The sequence below is a fragment of the Loxodonta africana genome, chromosome 2 (assembly GCF_030014295.1).
Source record: "Loxodonta africana isolate mLoxAfr1 chromosome 2, mLoxAfr1.hap2, whole genome shotgun sequence".
Lineage (NCBI taxonomy): Eukaryota > Metazoa > Chordata > Mammalia > Proboscidea > Elephantidae > Loxodonta > Loxodonta africana.
Genome location: NC_087343.1, coordinates 102,605,524 through 102,630,847, shown reverse-complemented (window position 1 = coordinate 102,630,847; position 25,324 = coordinate 102,605,524). Strand labels below are relative to the sequence as shown.

Sequence of the window (25,324 nt, the reverse complement as noted above, 5' to 3'; positions counted from 1 at the left end):
TTTCAAGGCTGTGACCTTTCAGAAACAGCTCACCAGGCCTTTCTTCCAAGGTGCCTCCAGGTGGGTTCAAACCACCAACCTTTTGGCTTGTAGTCGATTGCTTAATGGTTTGTACCACATAGGGTCTTCCATTTGTAGATGTTGTTGTTGTTAGGTGTCATCAAGTGGGTTTCAATGTATAGCCACCCTGTGTCCAACAGAACAGAATGCTACCGGGTCCTGTATCATCCTCACGATTGTTGCTGTGTTTGAGACTATTGTTGTAGGCACTGTGTCAGTCCATCTTGTTGAAGGTCTTCCGCTTTTTCACTGATCCTGTACTTTACCATGCATGATGTCCGTCTTCAGGGACTGAGCAGTCCTGGTAACACTTTCCAAAGTACGTGAGACAAAATCTTGCCGCCCTCGCTTCTAAGGAACATTCTGGCTGTACTTCTTCCAAGACAAATGTGTTCATTGTTCTGGCAGTCTGTGGAATATTCAATAGTCTTCACCAACACCATAATTCAAAGACATCGATTCTTTTTCAGTCTTCCTTATTCATTTTCCAGCTTTCATATGCATTTGAGGCAATTGAAAATAGCATGGCTCAGGTCAAGTGCACCTTAGTCCTCAAAGTGACATCTTTGCTTTTTAACACTTTTAAGAGGTCTTTGCAACAGATCTGCCCAATGCAATACATTGTTTGATTTCTTGACTGGGGTGTTGATTGTGGATCCAAGTCAAATGAAATCTTTGACAACTTCAGCCTTTCCTAAGTTTATCATGATGTAGTTTACTGATCGAGTTGAGAACATTTTGGTTTTCTTTATGTTGAGGTGTAATCGGTACTGAAGGCTATAGTCTTTGATCCTCATCAATAGGTGCTCAAGGCTTCTTCTCTTTCAGCAAGCAAGGTTGTGTCATCTGCATATTATAAGTTGTTGATGAGTCTTCTTCCAATCCTGATGCCATGTTCTTCACAAAACCCACTTCTCAGGTTACTTGCTTGGCATACAGATGGAATAAGTGTAGTAAAAGGATACAACCCAGATGCACACTTTTCTGATCTTCAACCAGTATCCCCTAGTTCTGTTCAAACAACTGCCTCTTGGTCCATGTACAGCTTCTACATGAACACAATTGAGTACTCTGGAATTCCCATTCTTCATAATGTTTTCCATCATTTGTTGTGATCCACACAGTCAAATGCCTTTGCGTAGGTAATAAAAGAGACAAATGTCTTTCTGATAGCAATACTTATTTATGATTTCACACAAGTATTTTGTTCCCTGTCTTTAAATAGAATCTGAAAAAAAGTAATCTGGCTTTAACACATCTCCTTTAAGAAAAAAAAGAAAGAGAAAGAGTTCTTTGCTTTCCAAATCCTCTAACTGGCCAAGATAAAATATAATAGATATATTTAGTATTGAGTTTTGTCTTGTTCATGTAGAAATTGGGTAAAAATAAAAAATTGGGCAGACAAATTTAAATCATCAGTCACAAAGACTTTATTTTTAAACCAAGGGCATTGTTAATATAAATGTAACTTACACTCTTCACAGTTTAGAACTGTTGGCAACTTGTTACACTTTTAACGTATAAGGAGAATTGTTTTTATACATAGCAACTTAGAAATGCCTAAGTGGATTGATTAATTGGTACTGGCTGAAATAAATGTCTCATGGGGAGTTTAGATAAATCACACAAGGTGAATTACATCTTGTCTGAGCCCAGCTTGAAAAAGGTGTCGTCAACTTACTATCCAAATGTTGGCTCAAAAGAATGGATGGGTGCGTCCTTTTAGCATTTTCATTTTTAGCACTGTTGGGTAAATGTAGCAGTTTTCTTGTAGTTATGTAGAATTATAAGGAATAACCATTTTCTTTTTCACTATGTTTGTCTTTTATGGTGGATTTTGTTTTAAAGTCCGTGTTATCTAAGATTGGCATTGCCACTCCTGCTCTTTTTTGGTAGTTATTTGCTTGATGTATTTTTTTCCATTCTTTGATTTTTGTCTTTGTTTCTAATATGTGTTTCTTTTAGACAGCATATTGATGGATCTTGCTTTTTTATCCATTCGGTCACTGTCTGTCTCTTTATGGGTACTTTTAGGCCATTTACATTCAGTGTAATTATTGATAGGTGTGAGTTTATTGCCGTCATTTTGTAGTGCTAACATTTTCTTTGTTCCTCTTACTATCCTGTGCTGAGTTCCTTTTGTTTGTGGATTTCTTTTTCATTTTTTTTTACAGATTTTGTTTTTATTGAGACTTTATTTTTTTCTTCTTTATTTTGATGAGTAGGTTTGTTAACTTTCTTTGCAGTTACCTTGAAATTTACCCGTAACTTCCTAGGTTTGAACCAGTCTATTATTACTTGGTATCTCCTTGCCTTCTTCTCCTTTAGAAAGTTCTATATCTATACCGTTTATTCCCTCTTTATTGTTCTGACATTGTTGTCATTTACAGATTAACCTCTCTGGTTCCCTGTTGCAGTTCTTTTGGTTTTGGATAGTCCTTGAGAGTTCATTTCCTAGGTTGGTATCTGGCTGGTACAATCTTGCGTCCTAGATTCAGGCTGTGATCTGACATTGTTTGTTCACAGACTGAAGGACTCTCTTTAATAATTCTTGGAAGTTTAGTTTGGTTTTTACATATTCCCTTAATTTCTGTTTATGTGGAAATGTCCTAATTTCATCATCATATTTGAATGAAAGTTTTGCCAGATAAATTATTCTTGGTTGACAGTTTTTTTTCTTTCAAGGGTTTATATATGTCATGCCATCTTTTTCATTATGTTTGAACATGTTTTTAGCTTGACTGGGGAGATTTGCTTAAGTAGCTAGGTAATGAAGTTATACACTCTGAACATAAGTGAAGGGACCAGTTCTATAAACAACATATATGTATGTTTAGTCATGCTTTGGAGAAGTTACCTAGACTAAATCTAAGAGTTCTAAGAAAAGGCCATAAAAATATATGGACCAAGAATACTTAAATATACTTAATATGCATTTATTTGCTTTTCTTGAAAATTTTTGGTTGTAGTGGATTGCCTGTTTCTAACTTGGAAGATTCTATCAGGAGTTACTCAGCTGCTCAAAAAGCCTTATTGGACAGTACAGATCTGATGAGTGAGATGTGAAAAAAGAAAGATTTCAGTTTAATCATTGCCTTTCTAATACGGCTGAGGTGGTATCTCATTGTAGCTTTCCACAGGGTTTTCAATGACTGTGATCTTATGGAAGTAGATTTCCAGGTCTGTCTTCTATGGCACCATTGGGTGAATTCAAACCAGCAATCTTTCGGTTAGTAGCCAAGCGCAAACCTTTTGCACTACCCAGGGACTTGAACAATTTCTGTTCAAAATATAGATTTATAACATTTTCTAGAGCTGAAATAAGACATACTTTTCAATCAGAGAAATATCTTATATCATATATAGTTAATTATTTAAATGTGTTACAAAGTACAATTGTGAAACGTTAACACTAAAATCTGCACAAATTACTAATGAAGGAAATGATTTTTCTCAGTTCATAGAAAATAGCAAATAGGCAGTTTGATTCTATTCCACTGGGTGTAAGCTCTAGTAGAGCAGAGGTTTTTGTCTGCTTTGTTCACTACTCTATCCTCAGTGCTTAAAACTGCTGACACATTAGAAAAAAAAAAAAAGACAACCCATTGCTGCCAAGTCAATTCCAACTCACAGTGACCCTATACAACAGAGTAGAACTGTTGAATAGGGTTTTCAAGGAGTGGCTGGTGCATTCGAACTGATGACCTCTTTGGTTAGCAGCCTGAGCTCTAACCAGGGCTCCTGCTGACACATAGTAGGTGCTTACTGTATGTTGAATAAATGAAAGAAGTTCCCTTGCCATCACTATTAGACTAGCCATTAATAATGTTTCAGAAGAGTTGTTGCAACCTAATGTGTTCATAAGGTTATTTCACTTCATTAAAAAAAAAAAAATACAAAGTAGGTGCATATATTTTACGAATTATAAGGCATAAAGAATTATGGCACATTGACATCCATACTCATGCTTAAGTTTTAGAAAATGCACATTTTGCCTTTTTTGTTCCTTTCTTTTGTTTGCCTGTGAATTTTTTCAAATGAAGAACAACATCTATAAGTTTGGAAGAATAAAATCTAGCAAAGCACACTTTTTTCTCTTGAGAAGTTTTACTCTTCTCCTTACCTTTAATTTTTAGTTTTTGCTTTAGCTATTTGTAATTTTGATACACGTTATTACAATTTTCAAAATCCACTCCTTCATTTCCTTGAAATTCTTTCCTTGAAAATTTCTTGTTTTGCCCAAAAAATAGGGAAGCATTTCCTCACTTAACACATTCAATGTTTGTACAAAAGTAAAAATATTCTTCTCACGTGGTTTTTTAAAAATTTATTTTATTGAAGTGTGTTAAATTTATCATATATGATGTTGATAGCTTTCTTTTTCTTTGAGATATTCATGTTTTTGAGAAGGTAAGATCATAATTTCTTTAGTTTTTACAAGAACTTACTTCCTTTTTTTGTTTCCTTTTTTAAAAAAGCTCATTCCTTCACGGAAACCCTGGTGGGTGTAGTGGTTAAAAGCTAAGGCTGCTAACCAAAAGGTCAGTAGTTCGAGTGAGTCCACCAGGCACTCCTTGGAAACCCTATGAGGCAGTTCTACTGTTCTGTACGGTCGCTATGAGTCGACCCTATGGGGCAGTTCTACTCTGTTCTATAGGGTCACTATGACTGTGAGTTGGAATCGACTCGATGGCAATGGGTTTAGTTTGGTTTTGTGTTCCTTCACAGCCACCGACAAGAGGGTCAGAAAAAGACCGCCAAGGAAGCTGTAATTAAGTTTGAGCGCGGCAAAACACAAATTTACTCAATATTATGAAGGAAAGGATAAAATAATTGAAAAATGCATGAGCAGCACCAATGTAAACATCAAGAAAGGAAGGGATGTAAATGATGCAGAAATCAACAAATCTCTTCGAGTGGTTTCTTCACGCCTCCGCTAAAAATGTTCCAATTTCAGGACCTATCCTGTAAGCGAAGGTGGAGGAAGCCACGAAGCTTTTAAAATGGATTCTCATTGTCTAACAGGTGTCTTAGAGCTTAAAATAAAACAAAAATGCGGAATCACTTACAATGTAGCCTGTGGAGGTTCAAACGAGAATGACATGCAGATTCAGGACACAATAAATGACACTTATAGTGGTGTTTCAGAAAATAGGGTCAATGCTGCATCTTACATTGATACTGACAAAGAAATTACCTCAGAAATGAATGATATGAATCTTCAAGAAATTGTGGACTCGCAAAATAAAGATAAGGACGCTGAAGATGATGAAGACCTACCATTAGAAGAGCGTAAGCCTTTAAGTCAAGCTTTCAGCTCTGCAAAGGTTTTGAAGGAATTTGGAAGACTTAAAGGATAACAAGGATTTTTGATAAGTCTACCAACTTAGAAAAGTATTTCAATAATTTCATTTAAAAAAAAACCCAAAACTAAACAGTTGATGTTAGATGTTTTTATTTTAGAAAGTGTACTGTACCCATATTTTTGTTTGAATAGTATATGCACATATCTATGTAATTTGATTAAACCTGCAAATCACAAAAAAAGGTTTAGTTTCTTTTCCAGTCTTCTTATAAATCTGGAGGTTTATGAGGTGGGATTCTTAATAGACAGCAATAGAGAAGTGGTAAGACTGCACCCTGTCAAAGGTGGGAAATGCGAGAGACCCAGAAAAAACAGGGCAGTTCCTTCCAGTTCCGGTTCTCACAGGTTTCACTGTGTATAACAAAAGTGGTATCTCACATTAACGAGAAAAGAACGGTTTATTTAATCAGTGGCACAAAAAACAATTAGATGTTAAGGTAGAAGAAAATAACAGCCTATTCAAAATCAATCAGAGAGGGACTGAAAATTTTTTAAAGAAAACTCTTAGAAGAAACTTTTAAGAGACTGTGTGTGTATAGCTTCAAACCAAAAACCCACTGCCGTCGAGTCAATTCTGACCCGTGGAGACCCTATAGGACAGAGTAGGACTGCCCCATAGAGTTTCCAAGGAGCGCCTAGGCGGATTGGAACTGCCAACCTCTTGGTTAGCAGCTGTAGCACTTATGCGCTAGGCCACCAGGGTTTCCGTGTGTGTATAGCTTAAAAAAAAAAAAAGTAGGATCTGGAAAAATCTCCTTGGAAGGGAAACCAGAAGTGTTAAAAAAAAAAAAAAAAAAAGATAGTTGTATTTGACTGTAAAAATTTTTTAAATAAGCAAAAAGCTTTTGCCTCATTTTTGTAAATTTCCTTTTTTAGGTATTTCAGTTTTGTTAAAGTATTGGTCTTTCACTACAGTTCTAGAAGCACTGATTTAGGTTATCCTGTATCTCCTATATTTCTGGGAAACTGTAAGATAAAGCTAGAAGTTAGGTGAAGTTGGAACATTTTTGGCTAGAATATGTCATAGATGGTATGTACTTCATATAACATTACATTAAAAAGGAGACACATTATCTGTTTGCTGCATAATTGTCTTTGTTAGCTGCTGTCAAGTTGGTTCCCAACTCATAGTGACCCCACATATAACAGAAAGAAATGCTACCTGGTCCTATGTTATGCCCACGATCAGTTGCTGATCGGACCGTTGTGATCCCTAGGGTTTTCATTGTTGATTTTCAGAAGTAGATTAGCAGGCCTTTCTTCCTAGTCACCTTAGCCTGAAAGCTATGCTGAAACCTGGTCAGCATCTTAGCAACATGTAAGCCTCCACGGACGGACCGCTCGGCACCCTAGCGACATGTAAGCCTCCCCGGAAGGACCGGTCGGCACCGTAGCGACATGTAAGCCTCCCCGGACGGACCGGTCGGCACCCTAGCGACATGTAAGCCTCCCCGGACGGACCGGTGGTGGCTGTGCAGAGGTGCTTTGGCAAGGTATCAAACTCAAGTCTCCTGCATGTAAGGTGATAATTCTACCACTGAACCACCAGTGCCTCTGTTGCATAATTAATGATATTAATATTGACCTGATTAGGGTTATGATTTCCTGATCCTTCCATTGTAAAGCTCAAATTGTCCCAACTGAGGCCCGTAGGAGACCCTTTAAGCTGGCTTCCATGTCCTTTTAATGGGTCATATTCTTTTCATGAGGCCCCATTAATATTCAAAACTTCTTTACTTTCTGTCATAAGATCTCCACGGCTCACCTTGTATTTTCTATGCTCTAGTTTTTAGATCTGGTACCAGCCATTTTTTCAAGGAGTTCTGGTACAGTGTAGTGCAAAATGGTATTAAATCTTATAGTCCAGATGTTGTTATATGGTGCTGAGTCGATTCCTACTCATAGCGACCCTATAGGACAGAGTAGAACTGCCCCATAGGATTTCCAAGGCTGTAATGTTTTTTTTTTAATGTATATAGAAGCAGACTGCCACATCTTTGTCTCATAGAGTGGTTGGTGGGTTCAAACTGCCAAACTTATGGCTAGCAGCCAGGCGCTTTAACTACACTACGAGGGTTCCTTATCTAAGTATTAGGGTGCTTTTTTCACTGGGTTGGCAGTGCTTCTAGTCCATTTCAGTTGTTAAAGCCATAAAAAAAAATTATTATTTTTTTAGTTCATGATGATATTTCCAATTCAATTATAGTATTTTTCTTTGTTCTTTGATTTATAATTGACTCTTTTTTGCTCTTACACTGAAATTCTTGATTCCTAACGTTGTTAATCAATGTGTTTATCCTACTCTATAAAGAAAATAATTTCAAATAACAAAACCAATATTACTACTAACAATAAAATGAGTGTTTTTATGCATTTGACATACTGAATCCTACTGGGAATATTCTACAACCATATGAAATATAGGCCTATTTAAGGAATATTTTTTTAGAATAAGGATCATACCCTCTTTGTTACTTAACCACTGAAGACAGAAATAGTTGCGTGGAAGTAAGGGAACAACTTCTGGAGACTTGCAATGAGGAAAACATGTCAATAAGCCAGTGTCCACTGTGCTGGGTAAAATAAACAAAAATATAGCCCTTTGTGGGGGAGGGGAGGGAGGCAGTCTTCTTCCCATGTTTGATAAACATTGTGTATGTGTGTGTATGTATATTATGTCTTATGTGTTTTGCATTTACTTATCAATTGAATCCATGCTGAATTTATTAATGGCAAAGTTTTTCACCCTGCTTGAGACATAGTTAGCAGATTTTATTGTATTCATTTAGGAAATATTTATTGAGTACTGACGGCAACTAAGAACAACAGCCTTATAAAGGCCTTCAATTGCACCGTGTAAAATGATTATTTTCTCAAAGCTAAGTGCTAAGTGCAAATCAAAAGTTTCTTTTTTCTGGAATATAGCCTTTAAAATACAGATAAATCTGTAGAACCTTTATAAAAATTATTTAGAAATATTTATAATTGTTTACAAATTTATTTTTATTTTATAAGTAAGGAACACTATTATTAGCCATAAGAATAACATAATAAAGAGTTAATAAAGAGGATGCCCACTGAGATTGTTATTTTGTTTAATTTTATTTCCTGAAATAGAATAACATAAGATGGATAAGAATACAGGTATAAAAAACATAACTAAATACAAACTAAAATATTATCAGATGTCCTCACAAATATCAAATAAATGTGGTAGGGTGAGATTTTCTTACTCCATCATTCCTTTTCATTTTTCACCATTTCTCTTCCAGGAAGAGGGTCATTAAGTAAGAAAAGACCAAAAGGAATTTGTTAGCGTAACATGCAGAATTGGGTTATGCTCTAAACCTGTTAAACCAAACCCATTACCATCCAGTGGATTCCGACTCACAGCAACCCTATAGGACAGAATAGGACTGCCCCATATGGTTTCGAAGGAGTGCCTGGTGGATTCAAACTACTGATCTTTTGGCAGCAGCCATAGCTCTTAACCACTAGCCACCATGGTTTCCTGGGGTTTTGTTCTAAGTAGTGGTTAGTATGAAATATTTTTCTTTTAGAGTTAATGCCATAGGATGCCTAGTAGGGAGAGAACAGAAAAATGAGGAAGAAAACCAGGTGAAACCAATTTACTGGGAGCTAGCACACTGAGGAATGGATGGATGGATAAAAAGATCTAGGGGGTTTGTGGAAATACAGAACAGGAGAGAAGACTGGAGAGAGAAGGGGCTACCAGGCCCTCCTGTGAGGTAGACTCTGATAAATGTCTTGGTAGGACAAGTTAAGAACAGTGTTTCATTGTATTATAAACCCCCAGTGTGTTCATCATTGTCTAATAAGACTTCCTTTCTGGCAGTGGATTGTACTTCCCAAATGTTAAGGGCATAATTATTTGAAGCGTTGGAGTCATGATGGAGGGAAGCAGGTTTTGTTAAAGTTAGGAGAGGTGGTGTGGTGTTGGTGCTTGGTGGAGAGTGTTCTCAGGCAGATTATGGACTAAAGACAATGTGAAAGCAGGGATCTCTTTGCCAGTTTCCATGAATTGACCTCCAGCAACCACAGCGTATGCTTGATGAAGAAAATGTTTTAGCTGGAATTAAATATAAAGTCTTAAAATGGAACTTGAGTAGGTCGTTAATTAAGTGTACATGATATCAAGTTCTTCCCATGCTTGCTAAGGGGAAAGTAACAGATATCTGAAGTGGGATAGTAGTAAGAGGGTCAAAGGTAGAAATAATAATAAGATCAAATTATAAAGAAAAATAGAAGATTTCACAATTTTGCCTGGGTTTGACCTATTGATCCTTGTTTGGGTGAAGGAAAAATAATCTGTTCAGAAGTCTTTCTGACTTATCTGCTGGTATTTCTTTTCTACTTGGCATCATATGTGAAACATTTTTTTAAAGCACATGCCAGCTCTTTTCAAAGGGAGCTTTGTTCTCAGATGATCCGTTAATTGAGGTATCGCTACAGAATTTGGGACAAAATTCAGTTTGTATTGTAGAACTCCTTAGTGTGGTTTACTCTTCAATCCTTTTACTCCTCCTTTGATACCTCCAAATACACTCTTCTTCCTCTTAACTGCCAGAGTGATTTCAGAACATTGTGCAACAAGTTCCCAGAGACCCATTATGCCGTAACAATTCTATTCCAGCAGTGAGCTGCAGGTTCCGTCCTTGCCTGCTTTCCTGAGTGGAAGGCTACCCTCATCCATCACTAATGGCAGAGTAGGATAAGCACTGCCCAGACCTACAGGCTTGCTAAGTACCAGGAACCCAAGCAAGAATTCATCATGCCAATCAAACCTATTGGGTGGATATGCGGGCAGGTGTTGAAGAACTTTACTGGAAAAAGTATGCACACTTTTGTTGTAAAGAGGATATGGGTGTGAGAAATAACAGAATAAAGTCCCCCAGGGTTTCCTGTATTCCCAGTCACCCAGAAAGTAGATCCAGTGTTTCATGTTAGGTCGAATTGTGTATAGGGGATATTTTTAGTTAAGCTTTTTTCTTCCCAACTTTTTTTGTCTTAGTCGAGGGGCTCCAGAAAGTAATCATGGACCTTGTAGATGAGTTTAAAGATGAATTCCCTACCATTCTGCGATTATCACAGTCGAAACAGGTAATGTGATTTCATAACTTTGAAAAGGAACACCAAAAGTATATTGTTTTAGTATCATACGGATTGTTTAATGCTTGATTTTGAGATCAGTGCTGGAAGTATAAGAAAACATTAATTTCACCTCAGGGAAACAAACTCCAAATCTTACCCACTGAGGGGGCCTATGGAAAGCAGAGACTGTGAGCCCAAGAAGTGAGCTAGATGAATGAAGTTTAAAGAAAATCACTGTGCATTAGATTGGAAATCTGAAACTCTCTCATAGCCACAACTGCAATGTAACTTACTTAAGACTTGCTTAATGTAAAATCAGAAAAATACCTAGATATACTTCAGGTAAAATTTATAATAATTAAATCAGTGTGAATAACAGAAAAATTTGAACAATATGGTTGTGTTTGTGACAATTGGGTGTGTATTTTAATGTGGAAAGAAAATATTGATATTAAAGCAAAGTACATGTGTTTATTTTTTAACCTGTATTCCAAAAAGCATTTGATACAAATAAAGTATTGCTAGGGAAGGTAGAGAATTTTGAAGAGACATATGGTCAAGAAAAAGCAACACCTCATTTAGCAGATACACGTAACCTGACTTACTTAAAGGTATGCAGCTTCTAATGGAAAAGTATGTTTCAGTCACTTTGACTGCAGGTGGAATTGTAAAGTTACATGATACAGTAAACAATTCATTTATCCAAAAGTGAGACTCTTGGCAATGTCAAATGAAGAACATAGCCAAAACCTCAACAAACAAAAAGTGTTCTGTGTAACATAGTAATCACAAAGTCTATATATTTCACTAACATTTTTTTGTTGTTAGTTGCTGCTGTGGCCTTGGGCCCTGACTCATGGATACCCCAGGTACAATGAGATTGGGCCATTGTGATTCATAAAGACTTTATTGGCTGGTTTTTCAGAAGTATATCACATTGTTGTCTTAGTCATCTAGTGCTGCTATAACAGAAATACCACAAGTGGATGGATTTAGCAAAGAGTTTATTCTCTCACAGTCCAGTAGACTAGAAGTCCAAATTCAGGGCACCAGCTCCAGGAGAAGTCTTTCTCTCTTTGTCAGCTCTGGAGGAAGGTCCTTGTCTTCAGTCTTCCCTTGGTCTGGAAGCGTCTTAGCGCAGGAACCTCAGGTCCAAAGGATGCACCCTGCTCCTGGGGCTTCTTTCTTGGTAGTATGAGGTCCCTAGCTCTCTGTTTGCTTCCTTTTCCTTTTATCTCTCATAAGATAAAAGGTGGTGCAGGCCACACCCTAGGAAAACTCCCTTTACATTGGACCAGGAATGTGGCCTGAGCAAGGGTGTTACATCCCACCCTAATCCTCTTTAACCAAATGCAGAGATTATGGTTTATAACGCATAGGAAAATCACAAAATGGAAGACAACTACACATGGCCTAACCAAGTTGACACATATTTTGGGGGGACACAGTTCAATCCATTACATCTGTCTTAGTCTGGAAGCTCTATTGCAACCTGTTCAGCATCACAGCAACATGAAAGCCTCCACAGATAAATGGGTGGTAGATGCACTTAAGATACATTGGCTAGGAATCAGACCTGGGTTTCCTGTGTAGAAGGTGAGAATTCTACCACCGAATCATCACTGCCCTCAAGGAGAGGTAGTAGAGCCACATTTAGCCATTCATCCAGACAACAAACCGTTGAACATTTAATAAATACTATTGCTTGGCACTGAGGAGAAGAAATACAAAGATAAATTAGACATGATGCCTTCAGTCAATAAGCTTAATCTAATGGAGACAAAGCTGTAAACAAGTAATTGTATTATAATACAGTTAGTGTTATACAGGTATATCTAATTTAGAAGAGCGAGTAAATGACTATACTTGGGAAGTTCAGAGAAGGCTTCATGGAGGAAGGATGCTTAAATTGGGTCTCAAAGGATGAATAGGAATTTTCAAGGTGAAGAAAGGGATAGGGTGAGTAAGGTCAAAGAAGAACATTACAGAGGAAGCAGTGTGAGTTAGTTCCGAAAGTATGAAAAAGCATAGCATGTTCGCAGCATATTAAGTAAATCTGAATAAATGGCATGTAGGATAAGAAGATTGAGGCAGGAAATAGTAGAAAATTAGAAAATGTAAATGGGTCAGAATATGGAGTTATTTCTATGTCAAGTAAAAAAGACTGTACTTTATCTTATTTATAACACAGGTATTAGTCACTGACATGTTTTGAATATAGAAATGACATCTGATTTGCACTTTAAAAAGACTTCACCAGTGGTAGTGAGGTCAGAATGGAGGCAGAACTTCTAGTAAAATTCTGTTGGCAAATGACAGTCAAGAACACGACATTGACTTTGAGAATAGAGGGAATGGGTTGGATATACGAGGTGTTTAGAATATTTTGAAAACTGATAGTATGGTCTGAGAAGGATATTAGAAGTTAAGGAAGACTCCTGAATTTCTTAGGTGGCTGAAGAATAGCAATTCCATTAATTGAAATAGAGGACTAAATGAGGAGGAGCAGGTTTGTAGAAGACGATAATGAGTTGATTGTAGTTTAAGGGGTTATGCCACATCCTGCAGAGCATGGAGTTGAGTTGAATATTGGATATATAGGTTAGAAATTCCTGAGAAGTCTGGGCTGAAGATGTGTATTTAGGAGTCGTCAGTATATAGTGTATAGTTACTGTGTATAGTTAAACCAAGTATGTAACTATGTCGACATCAGCAATGATATCTCTCATTCCACAGTAATAAGATGGCATTCAGCTAAAAAGTAGGATAGGACAAGGTTTAAAAGCTCTTCAGGGTGAATCAAATTTTGTAATTGCATCTTTAAAAACAAACAAACAAACCCAACCCATTACGATGGAGTCAATTCCCACTCGTAACGACCCTATAGGACAGAGTAGAACTGCCCCATAGGGTTTCCAAGGAGCAGCTGGTGGATTTGAACTGCCACCCTTTCGGTTAACAGCCAAACTCTTAACCATTATGCCACCTAGGCTCCAAACTAGTTATTTCCCCTTTTTGTATTTTGCTAGCCTTAGTATAAATCTCTTGGAAGTTTGGAGACTTTTCTTGGCTATGCTCTGGGTTGTTAAGGGAAGAGATGGGAAGATGTCCATACATGGGCCAGTGTGTAAAATGGTTAAGCTGTCACTGTAGTGGCAATAATTGTTGAGAAACCCCAAGGTGAATCCTCGGAGACAAGTGATAGGCATGGAAAAACCCCTTCCAAGTTGTGATTCTCTCATCATTGCCAACATTAGAGAAACGGGGGTTTTATTAAAGAAGTTGCAGCTTTCTTTACAACTTCCTATCCTCTGAATAGCCTTATTATCACCTAAACCATAATTGAGATTTATGGTGAAATAGATTGATATTCTAATTTCCCAAGAACTCTGAATTTTTATTTCCAACTCATTGAAGTCATTTACTTTACATGAACTTTACCCCACTCAGGAACTCACAGAGAGATTGCTAAAGTTACTTTCTCATTCTAAAACTCTTACATTGTTCTCTTCCCACCACTTCCTTTGAAGAATGTAGTGCTGAGATTGAGGAAGCCCAAATAGAGAATATTATAACAAATTTGAATTTATTTGCTCTTCAAAAGTAATTTTTCAAAAAACATTGCTAATACTGGGTTATTAACCAGATAATCTTTTTAAAGGTCAGATTAAAATGCTGTAGGTTTTATTATTTCCAGCATTGTCTCTAGTCCTCAAATCTACTGAAAGGAATGGTTTCAAGAATACTCAGAGGGCTTTATTAAGTGAGTTGTATTTTAAATTGCTAAATTTTGTGATTAGTATTTAAATCACTTAAAAAAAATTTATTTCTGGCATTTATTTAGGAAAAGGCTCCCATGCTAGCCTAGAGCAAAAAGATTTGATGGGAGCAAGGTTTCTTGTTGGAACCCTTGCTGAGAATTTGCATTCCTAACAAGTTCCTGGGGTGATGCTAAAGCTGCTGGTTAGGGAGCAGTTCTGATATCCACTAGTAGAGCAGTGGGCCTTACAGTTTTTTATATGTAAGAATCATCTGGGGATCCTGTTAAAATGTAAATACTGATTCAGTATATCTGGGGTGGAAATGCAAATTCTCAGCAGGGGTTCAAACCAGAATGAACCAATTCAAGGGGCTGGATGGAAGAGAGGGTAGAATTTTCATATGGGAATATACCCAGAATAATGATTATTAAATAGTCCTTCAAAACTTTTAGTTTTGAAGGAAATTTTCTTTCTGGGCCTGGCAAATTTAGTTTTAGAATCTTGGCTTGAGGTCATGGCTTCTGAGGTCATGTATTTCCCAGTGACTCTTGCCCACCAGCTGAGACCCTCAAAACCCTCAGTATCTATTTCCTTTAATAAAAATTTAAGGTTTACAATTGAAATTGTAAATGATTCCCATATAAGGACTTAAAAATATTAAACCTTTAATTTTGAACAAATGTGTACTATAATTGGAGAACTAAAAAAAAATTAAAGTCAATATGATCCTTACTAAAATGAGAGAAGTCTTATGTGGTAAACGGTCAGTTTTTGTGGGTTTTAATTTTGAAAGGTGATTATATGTTTTATTCAGTTATTATCTTACCATATACTACAAAATTGGGAGTTGTGGACAGAACACAAGGAGCCCTGGTGGCACACTGGTTAAGCACCCTTAGGGGGTTCAAACCCACCAGCTGCTCCACAGGAGAAAAGTTCTGGCAATCAGCCTGGGAAACTGAGGTCACATTGAGTTGCTATGAGTCAGACTTTGACTTGATGGTACTTAACAACAACAGACACAACATATTAGAATCCGTGCAAAAGTTTGGATTTTTACATTACAAAAATTTGTGGACGTACTTTTCTGAATTCTCTGGGTTTTTTTTTTTTGTTTGTTTGTTTTTTCAATATGGGATAAAATCTGCTGGGAATACACAGTGATTTCTGGAAATTACTTGTAATGGTATTGAAGTTTCTAAATGTAGTAAGAGTAGGACTTAACTAGACTAGAAGGTCCTATAATTCGATTATATTTTTGTCTTCGTTGGGTTGTTTCTTGTGGAGCACTAGCAATATTGTGAAAGATACAAAGCACTTTGTGCACTGAAAACTTTCTGAGTGATTTCCAATTTAATATTTGATATACTTCCCTGATATTTCTCAATGTTAATTTGTTATATTTTCTGATATTCTTCATCATTAATTTTGACAAATATTTATAGAGCACCTACTATGTGCCAGACACGGTTCCTGGCACTAGGGAAAAATCCATGAGCCAAGTATAAAACACTGCTCTCACAGAACTTACTTACGTCTGGTCAAATAGAAAAATAATAAACAAGGAAATTGAGTAAATTATTAGGTAGTGGTAAGTCTTAAGAAGAAGAAACTGTAGAAGGGATATTAAGTCCGGGTAGAGATTAGGGGAGGAGCCCCGGTGGCACAATGGTTAAGTCCTCAGCTGTTAACCAAAAGGTAGGTGGCTCCAATCAACTAGGAGCTCTGCAGGAGAAAACACCTGGTGATCTGCTCCTGTAAAGACTGCAGTCTAGGAAGTCCTATGGGGCAGTTCTACTCCGTCCTATAGGGTCGCTATGAATTGGAATCGACTCCCTGGCACACAACAATACCACCATAGTAAAGAAAACGGGGAAAGCTGGTACCTCAAAAAAAAAAAAAAAAAAAGATTTTTTTTTTTTAATAGAGCTAGTTGAAAAGTTACTTGCTGAAGGTAAGAGCCAGTTAGAATCATCATTTAAAACTGGTGACTTATTTTTTTAAAAAAAGAGGGAAGTCTCATTCTATATCTGAAAGAATGCAAGTAGTTCTCCTCTGTAGCAGCGCCAGCACCAGCACCACGAAGAACCACTGAATGGACAGTGTCAGTGCTCAGATTTGGTTTCTAATGTAATTCTTCTTAAAAACAATGAGTGTGTTTTTGGAAAAGAGTTGATTTCATGTTTTGTGGCAGGGAAAATAAACGTGGTTAGGAACAGTTTGTTGTCATCAAGTAATCCTCTCAGAGGTATCTAGGAGATAATCGAAAAAGGAAAGCATTTAAAAACCATGACGGTAATAATAATTAGAGAATTAAAGGGAAACAGATGATAACCTTTCAAAGTACATCGAGTCTGTTGGAAAAAGCCATGAATCGTAACACTGAAATGGGGAATACAACACAAGGTTTGCTAAAACATTATTGTAATGTACACTTAAAAAATCTTGTTTATAATAAATGCTGTATTTTGTCGACATAAATTATGTGAATCCTACAGTAGCATGTTGATTAGCAATCAGATTATCACAAAAAGGCTTATTTATTTATTTTTAATAATTTTTCTTGTGCTTTAAGTGAAAGCTGCTAACCAAAATGTCGGCAGTTTGAATCCACCAGGCGCTCCTTGGAAACTCTATGGGGCAGTTCTACTCAGTCCTACAGGGTCGCTATGAGTCGGAATCGACTATATGGCACTGGGTTTGGTTTTTTTTTTTAAGTGAAAGTTTACAAATCAAGGCAGTCTCTCACATAAAAACTTATATACACCTTACTACTCCCAATTAGTCTCCCCCCAATGAGACAGCCCGCTCCCTCCTTCCAGTCTCTCTTTTCATGACCATTTTGCCAGCTTCTAACCCCCCCATCCTCTCATCTCCCCTCCAGACAGGAGATGCCAACATAGTCTCAAGTGTCCACCTGATGCAAGTAGCTCACTCCTTATGAGCCTCTCTCCAACCCATTGTCCACTCCAATCCATGCCTGATGAGTTGCCTCCTGGAATGGTTCCTATCCTGGGTCAACAGAAGGTTTGGGGACCATGACCACCGGGATTCCTCTAGTCTCAGTCAGACCATTAAGTCTGGTCTTTTTACGAGAATTTGGGGTCTGCATCCCACTGTTCTCCTGCTCCCTGGGGGGTTCTCTGTTGTGTTCCCTGTCAGGGCAGTCATCGGTTGTGGCCGGGCACCATCTAGTTCTTCTGGTCTCAGGATGATGTAGTCTCTGGTTCATGTAGCCCCTTCTGTCTCTTGGGTGAATAATTACCTTGCGTCCTTGGTGTTCTTCATTCTCCTTTGATCCAGGTAGGTTGAGACTCATCAGTGCATCTTAGGTGGCCGCTTGCTAGCGTTTAAGACCCCAGACGCCACTCTTCAAAGTGGGATGCAGAATGTTAATAGATTTTATTATGCCAATTGACTTAGATGTCCCCTGAAACCATGGTCCCCAAACCTCTGCCCCTGCTTCGCTGACCTTCTAAGCATTCAGTTTATTCAGGAAACTTCTTTGCTTTTGGTTTAGTCCAGTTGTGCTGACCTCCCCTGTATTGAGCGTTGTCCTTCCCTTCACCTAAAGTAGTTCTTATCTACTACCTAATTAGTAAATACCTCTCTCCCACACTCCCTCCCTCCCCCCTGTCATAACCACAAAAGAATGTGTTGTTCTCAGTTTAAACTATTTCTCAAGATCTTATAATAGTGATCTTATACAATATTTGTCCTTTTGCAACTGACTAATTTCACTCAGCATAATGCCTTCCAGGTTCCTCCATGTTATGAAATCTTTCACAGATTCATCACTGTTCTTTATCGATGTGTAGTATTCCATTGTATGAATATACCATAATTTATTTATCCATTCATCCATTGATGGGCACCTTGGTTGCTTCCATCTTTTTGCTATTGTAAACAGTGCTGCAATGAACATGGGTGTGCATATATCTGTTTGTGTAAAGGCTCTTATTTCTCTAGGGTATATTCTGAGGAGTGGGATTGCTGAGTTGTATGGTAGTTCTATTCCTAGCTTTTTAAGGAAGCACCAAATTGATTTCCAAAGTGGTTGTACCATTTTACATTCCCGCCAGCAGTGTATAAGTGTTCCAATCACTCCACAGCCTCTCCAGCATTTATTATTTTGTGTTTTTTAGATTAATGCCAACTTTGGAGATGGAATCTCATTGTACTTTTAATTTGCATTTCTCTAATTTGGGTTTTTGGTTTTAATGGCTAATGATCGAGAGCATTTCCTCATGTATCTGTTAGCAGCCTGAATGTCTTCTTTAGTGAAGTGCCTGTTCATATCCTTTTCCCATTTTTTAATTGGGTTGCTTGTCTTTTTGTGGTGGAGTTTTAGCAGAATCATGTAGATTTTAGAGATCAGGTGCTGGTTGGAGATGTCATAGCTGAAAATATTTTCCCAGTCTGTAGGTGGTCTTTTTACTCTTTTGGTGAAGTCTTTAGATGAGCACAGGTGTTTGATTTTTAGGAGCTCTCCGTTATCTGGTTTCTCTTCGGCATTTTTAGTAATGTTTTGTATTCTCTTTATGTCTTGTATTAGGGCTCCTAATGTTGTCCCTGTTTTTTCTTCCATGATCTTTATCATTTTAGACTTTATGTTTAGGTCTTTGATCCATTTGGAGTTAGTTTTTGTGCATGGCATGAGGTATGGGTCCTGTTTCATTTTTTTGCAGATGGATATCCAGTTATGCCAGCACCATTTGTTAAAAAGACTATCTTTTCCCCAATTAACTGACACTGGGCCTTTGTCAAATATCGGCTGCTCATATGTGGATGGATTTATATCTGTATTCTCAATTCTGTTCCATTGGTCTATGTGTCTGTTGCTGTACCAGTACCAGGCTGTTTTGACTATTGCGGCTGTATAATAGGTTCAAAAATCAGGTAGACAGAGGCCTCCCACTTTTTTCTTCTTTTTCAGTAATGCTTTACTTATCCAGGGCTTCTTTCCCTTCCATATAAAGTTGGTGATTTGTTTCTCCATCACATTAAAAAATGTCATTGGAATTTGGATCAGAAGTGCATTGTGTATATAGATGGCATTTGGTAGAATAGGCATTTTTACAATGTTAAGTCTTCCTATCCATGAACAAGGTATGTTTTTCTACTTATGTAGGTCCCTTTTGGTTTCTTGCAGTAGTACCTTATAATTTTCTTTGTATAGGTCTTTTCATCTTTGGTAAGATTTATTCCTATATATTTTATCTTCTTGGGGGCTACTGTGAATAGTATTGATTTGGCGATTTACTCTTTGATGTTCTTTTTGTTGATGTAGAGGAATCCAACTGATTTTTGTATGTTTACCTTGTAACCTGATGCTCCGCTGAAGTCTTCTAGTAGTTTCAGTAGTTTTCTGGAGGATTCTTTAGGGTTTTCTGTGGTTAAGATCCTGTCGTCTGCAAATAGAGACAATTTTACTTCTTCCTTGCCAATCTGGATGCCCTTTATTTCTTTGTCTAGCCTAATTGCTCTGGTTAGGACCTCCAGCACTATGTTGAATAAGAGCGATGATAAAGGGCATCCTTGTCTGGTTCCCGATCTCAATGGGGATGCTTTCAGGCTCTCTCCATTTAGGGTGATGTTGGCTGTTGGCTTTGTATAAATGCCCTTTATTATGTTGAGGAATTTTCCTTCTATTCCTATTTTGCTGAGAGTTTTACCATGAATGGGTGTTGGACTTTGTCAAATGCCTTTTCTGCATCAATTGATAAGATCATGTGGTTTTTATATTTTGTTTTATTTATAAGGTGGATTACATTAACTGTTTTTCTAATATTGAACCAACCTTGAGTACCTGGTATAAATCCCACTTGGTCATGGTGAATTATTTTTTTGATATGTTGTTGAATTCTATTGGCTAGAATTTTGTTGAGGATTTTTGCATCTAAGTTCATGAGGGGATATAGGTCTGTAATTTTCTTTTTTTATGGTGTCTTTACCTGGTTTTGGTATCAGGGATATGCTGGCTTCATAGAATGGGTTAGGGAGTATTCCATCCTTTTCTATGCTTTGAAATACCTTTAGTAGTAGTGGTGTTAACTCTTCTCTGAAAATTTGATAGAACTCTGCAGTCAAGCCATCTGGACCAGGGCTTTTTTTTATTAAGAGTTTTTTGATTCCCTTTTCAACCTCTTTTTTTTGTTATGGGTCTATTTAGTTTTTCTACTTCTGTTTGTGTTAGTTTAGGTAGGTAGTGTGTTTCTAGGAATTCATCCATTTCTTCTAGGTTTTCAAATTTGTTAGAGTACAATTTTTCATAGTAATCTGATACGATTCTTTTAATTTCAGTTGGGTCTGTTATGATGTGGCCCATCTCATTTCTAATTTGGGTCATTTGTTTCCTTTCCCGTATTTCGTTAGTCAGTCTGGCCAGTAGTTTCTCAATTTTTTCAAAGAACCAACTTTTGGCTTTGTTAATTCTTTCAATTGTTTCTCTGTTCCTAATTCATTTAATTCTGCTCTAATTTTTATTATTTGTTTTCTTCTGGTGCCTGACAGATTCTTTTGTTGCTCTCTTTCTATTTGTTTAAATTGTAGGGACGGTTTTCTGATTTTGGCTTTTTCTTCTTTATGTACGTGTGCATTTGTTGATATAAATTGACCTCTGAGCATTGCTTTTGCTATGTCCCAAAGGTTTTGATAGGAAGTGTTTTCAGTCTCATTGCATTATGTGAATTTCTTTATTCCCTCCTTAATGTCTTCTATAACCCAGTCTTTTTTCAGCAGGGTATTGTTCAGTTTCCATGTATTTGATTTCTTTTCCCTGGTTTTTCTGTTACTGATTTCTACTTTTATGGCCTTATGATCTGAGGAGATGCTTTGTAATATTTTGCTGTTTTGGATTCTGCAAAGGCTTGTTTTATGACCTAATATGTGGTCTATTCTGGAGAATGTTCCATGTGCACTAGAAAAAAAAGTATATTTTGCAGCTGTTGGGTGGAGTGTTCTGTATAAGTCTATGAGGTCAAGTTGGTTGATTGTAGCAATTAGATCTTCCATGTCTCTGTTGAGCTTCTTAGTGGATGTCCTATCCTTCACCAAAAGTGGTGTGTTGAAGTCTCCTACTATAATTGTGGAAGTGCCTATCTCACTTTTCAATTCTGTTAAAGTTTGTTTTATGTATCTTGCAGCCCTGTTATTGGGTGCATAAATATTGAATATGGTTATATGTTTCTGGTCAATTGTCCCTTTAATCATTATGTAGTGTCCTTTGTCCTTTGTGGTGGATTTAACTTTAAAGTTTATTTTGTCTGAAATTAATATTGCCACTCCTGCTCTTCTTTGATTGTTGTTTGCTTGATATATATTTCTTCCATCCTTTGAGTTTTAGTTTATTTGTGTCTCTAAGTCTAAGGTGTGTCTCTTGTAGGCAGCATATAGACGGATTGTGTCTTTTTATCCAGCCTGTGACTCTCTCTTTATTGGTGCATTTAGTCCATTTACGTTCAGTGTAATTATGATGAGTTTAGTGCTGTCATTTTGATGCCTTTCTTTGTGTGTTGTTGACAATTTCATTTTTCCACTTACTTTTTTGTGCTGAGAAGTTTTTCTTTGTAAATTGTGTGTTCCTCATTTTCATAGTAGTTGAATTTATTTTTGCTGAGTCATTATGTTTATCTTGGTTTTTATTTTGAAGTATGGAATTTTAGACCTCTTTGTGGTTATTTATTTATTTATTTATTTATTTTTTTGTGGTTACCTTAATATTTACCCCTATTTTTCTAAGTAAAAACCTAACTTGTATCATCGTGTATCGCCTTGGTTTCCTCTCCGTATGGAAGATCTATGGCTCCTGTATTTAGTCCCTCTTTTTTGATTATTGTAATCTTTTACATAATGACATCAATGATTCCCTGTTTTGAGCATTTTTTAAAAATCAATCTTATTTTGTTTTTGTGATTTCCCTATCTGAGGTAATATCTGGATTTTCTGTTCTGTGACCTTGTGTTGGTATCTGATATTATTGATTTTGTGACTGAAGACTTTCCTTTAGTAATTCTTGAAGCTTTGGTTTGGTTTTTGCAAATGCTCTAAGCTTGTGTTTTTCTATAAATGTCTTAATTTCACCTTCATATTTGAGAGAGAGTTTTGCTGGATACATGATTCTTGGCTGGCAGTTTTTCTCCTTCATTGCTCCATATATGTCATCCCATTGCCTTCTTGCCTGCATGGTTTCTGCCAAGTAGTCTGAACTTATTCTTATTGTTTCTCCTTTGTAGGTGACTTTTTGTTTATCCCTGACTGCTTTTAAAATTTTCTCTTTATCTTTGGGTTTGGCAAGTTTGATGGTAATATGTCTTGGTGATTTTCTTTTGGGATCTATCTTGTACGGGATTCAACGAGCATCTTGGATAGATACCCTTTCATCTTTCACGATGCTAGGGAAGTTTTCTGCCAACAGATCTTCAACTGTTCTTTCTGTATTTTCTGTTATCCCTCCCTGTTCTGCAACTCCAATCACATGGAAGTTATTCTTCTTGATAGAGTCCCACATGATTCTTAGGGTTTCTTCATTTTTTAAAATTCTTTTATCTGATTTTTCTTCAACTATATTGGTGTCAATTGTCTTATCCTCCAGCTCCCCCATTCTGCATTCCAATTCCTCGATTTTGCTCCTCTGACTTCCTATTGAGTTGTCTAATTCTGTAATTTTATTGTTAATCTTTTGGATTTCTGCATGCTGTCTCTCTATGGATTCTTGCAGCTGATTAAATTTTTCACTATGTTCTTGAATAGTCTTTTTGATTTCTTCAACTGCTTTGTCAGTGTGTTCCTTGGCTTTTTCTGTAGATTGCCTTATTTCATTTCTAAGCCCATCCCTGATGCCTTGAAGCGTTCTGTATATTAGTTTTTTATATTCTACATCTGGCAATTCCAGGATTGTGTCTTCATTTGGGAAAGATTTTGATTCTTTGATTTGGGGGTTTGTAGAAGCAATCATGGTCTGCTTCTCTATGTGATTTGATATTGACTGCTGTCTCTGAGCCATCTATAAGATATTGTAATGGTTTATTTTATATTTACTCACTGAGCCTTCTTTTTTTATTTCTGTACACCCAGATGGGCTACTAGATTGTGCTATCTTGATTGTTGTAGCCTTTGAATCACTTATGCCTGTTACCAGCTGGTTTGAGCTGTTACCAGATATATGAGCCTATGAGTCTATTCACTATTCTTGAATAAAATCATCTTATGTGTCTTGATTCTGGGTCACATAGTGTGTGGTGTAGGCTGTCACCAGTTAACTTAGAGGAGTAGTGTAGTGGTGGTGACGGTTGTATGCACCAGATTCTAGTAGCAGCAGGGGGTCACACTCCGAGGAGGCAGGATGCTGACAGCCTTTCCCCACATGCCAGTGAGGTAGGAGTGTCTCTATTCTCTAGAGCACTATGGTGGGTGGGCTCTGCAGCTGTACTTTAGGCACCCAATGCTTGTACTGCTAAAGATTGGTAGGTGTCACTATCCTCAGATCCCTTTAGCGGGTGGCTAGGTGGTGAGGGTGGAGCTTCAGCCTTCAGTTCCCTGCTGTGGATCAGTGAGGGCTCTGTTTAATAGGTAGAGAGGTTTCAGACCTCCAAAACTTTCCTTTCCACTGCTCAGTTAAAACAATTATAGTCAGATCTCTATCAGAATTGCCTTTGCATTATAATAACCACCTCGTTCCCTGTAGGGATGAAAGCCAAAGACTGTGGATCTCTTATGCTTGGCTGGAGCTGGTTCTGTGTTATTTTTCCAGTTTAGGGAAGTCAGGGAAGGATTTTTCCCCCTGATTTTTAATTGCTGCTTCTCTCAGGCCAGGAGAATGGGTTAGAGAAAAAAAAACCCAAAGAGCACTTCACTCCCTGGCCCAGGGACTTCCAATGTTAATGAAGCTGGCTGGGGCAGGGAGGGGAGGGATCAGATAGATAGCAGAGGGTAGTGAGGCAAGATAGACAAAGTTACTTATCTTGTTTGGTGAGGACTGTTTTATCTGAGATTCCAGAAGGGCTTGTAGCCTGTGTGTGCTGGCTGGGTTGAGATTGCCCCTGAAGGTTAGGGCTGTGCCCTGTGCTTGCACCGTCTCAGGAAACTGTGATCAGCTTCTACGCTCTTAGTCCAAAGCCCAGCACCAAGGTTTTCTGGCTGGGTCGCTGCGCTCCAGGCTCTGAAACCAGTCGTTGCTTTCCCATGGTTTCTCGTTCTGTCAGCCTCGTTGGTGTGCAGCCAGTGTGTGCTGGCTGGGTCACCGCTGAGGTTATTCCAGAGGGTTAGGGCTGTGTCCCGTGCTTGCCCCATCTCAGTAAGTCACGATCGGCCCCACGACTTTGGCTCCAGGGAACTGTGAGGGCTCAAGGCTGTGGCGTGGCACGCCGGCTCCAGAAGCGGTCGCTGCTTTAGCACACAGCTTTCTCTCCCCGTCACTCAGGTCAACTCCTTAGTTCTGTGTTTGATGGTCAGGGTTCGTAGATTGTCACATATGTAATTGATTCATTTGTTTTTTGAGTCTTTGTTGCAAGAGGGATCACGGAAACTTCTACCTACTCAGCCATCTTGGTCCCACCAAGGCTTATTTTTAGAAAGAGATAAAAACTTAGGAAAACTAGTAAAAGGAGGGAACCGTTGAGTGAATCAGAGGGGAAATCTTATGTAGTGTTTGGGAGAATGAATCAAGATTGGTTAATAAAAATAGATGTGTAAAGTCAGTGAATCCAGGCCAACATTTACAGATCACCAGTATTTTGTAAAGAAACTTAAAAAATGAGGGGAAGCTGCACAATGTTAACATTTTATAACTACAAAAATGAAGAGTCCCCAAAACACAGATATGTTTGACCAAGTAGACAAGGTTTCAGTAATGGCAGAACTATGTGTGTGCATATATATATATATATATGGGCAAATATTTATTCAGGAGCCCTGGTGGTGCAGTGGTTAAAGTGCTCAGTTGCCAACCAAAAGGTTGGTGGTATGAACCCATCAATCAGCTGCTCATCGGAAGAAAGATGTTGCAGTCTGCTTGTCTAAGGATTAC

General features: G+C 37.7%; 1 protein-coding gene across 1 annotated transcript in view; it reads left to right on the top strand.

The window, feature by feature from the left end:
* The first annotated feature begins 10,217 nt into the window (after positions 1 to 10,217).
* Positions 10,218 to 25,324, top strand: part of SPATA9 (spermatogenesis associated 9) — a 37,044-nt gene continuing 21,937 nt past the window's right edge. The window contains exons 1-2 of the mRNA XM_003404989.4: positions 10,218 to 10,278; positions 10,458 to 10,546. Coding sequence (XP_003405037.1) covers positions 10,218 to 10,278; positions 10,458 to 10,546 — 150 coding nt within the window. The remainder of the gene's footprint in view (positions 10,279 to 10,457; positions 10,547 to 25,324) is intronic.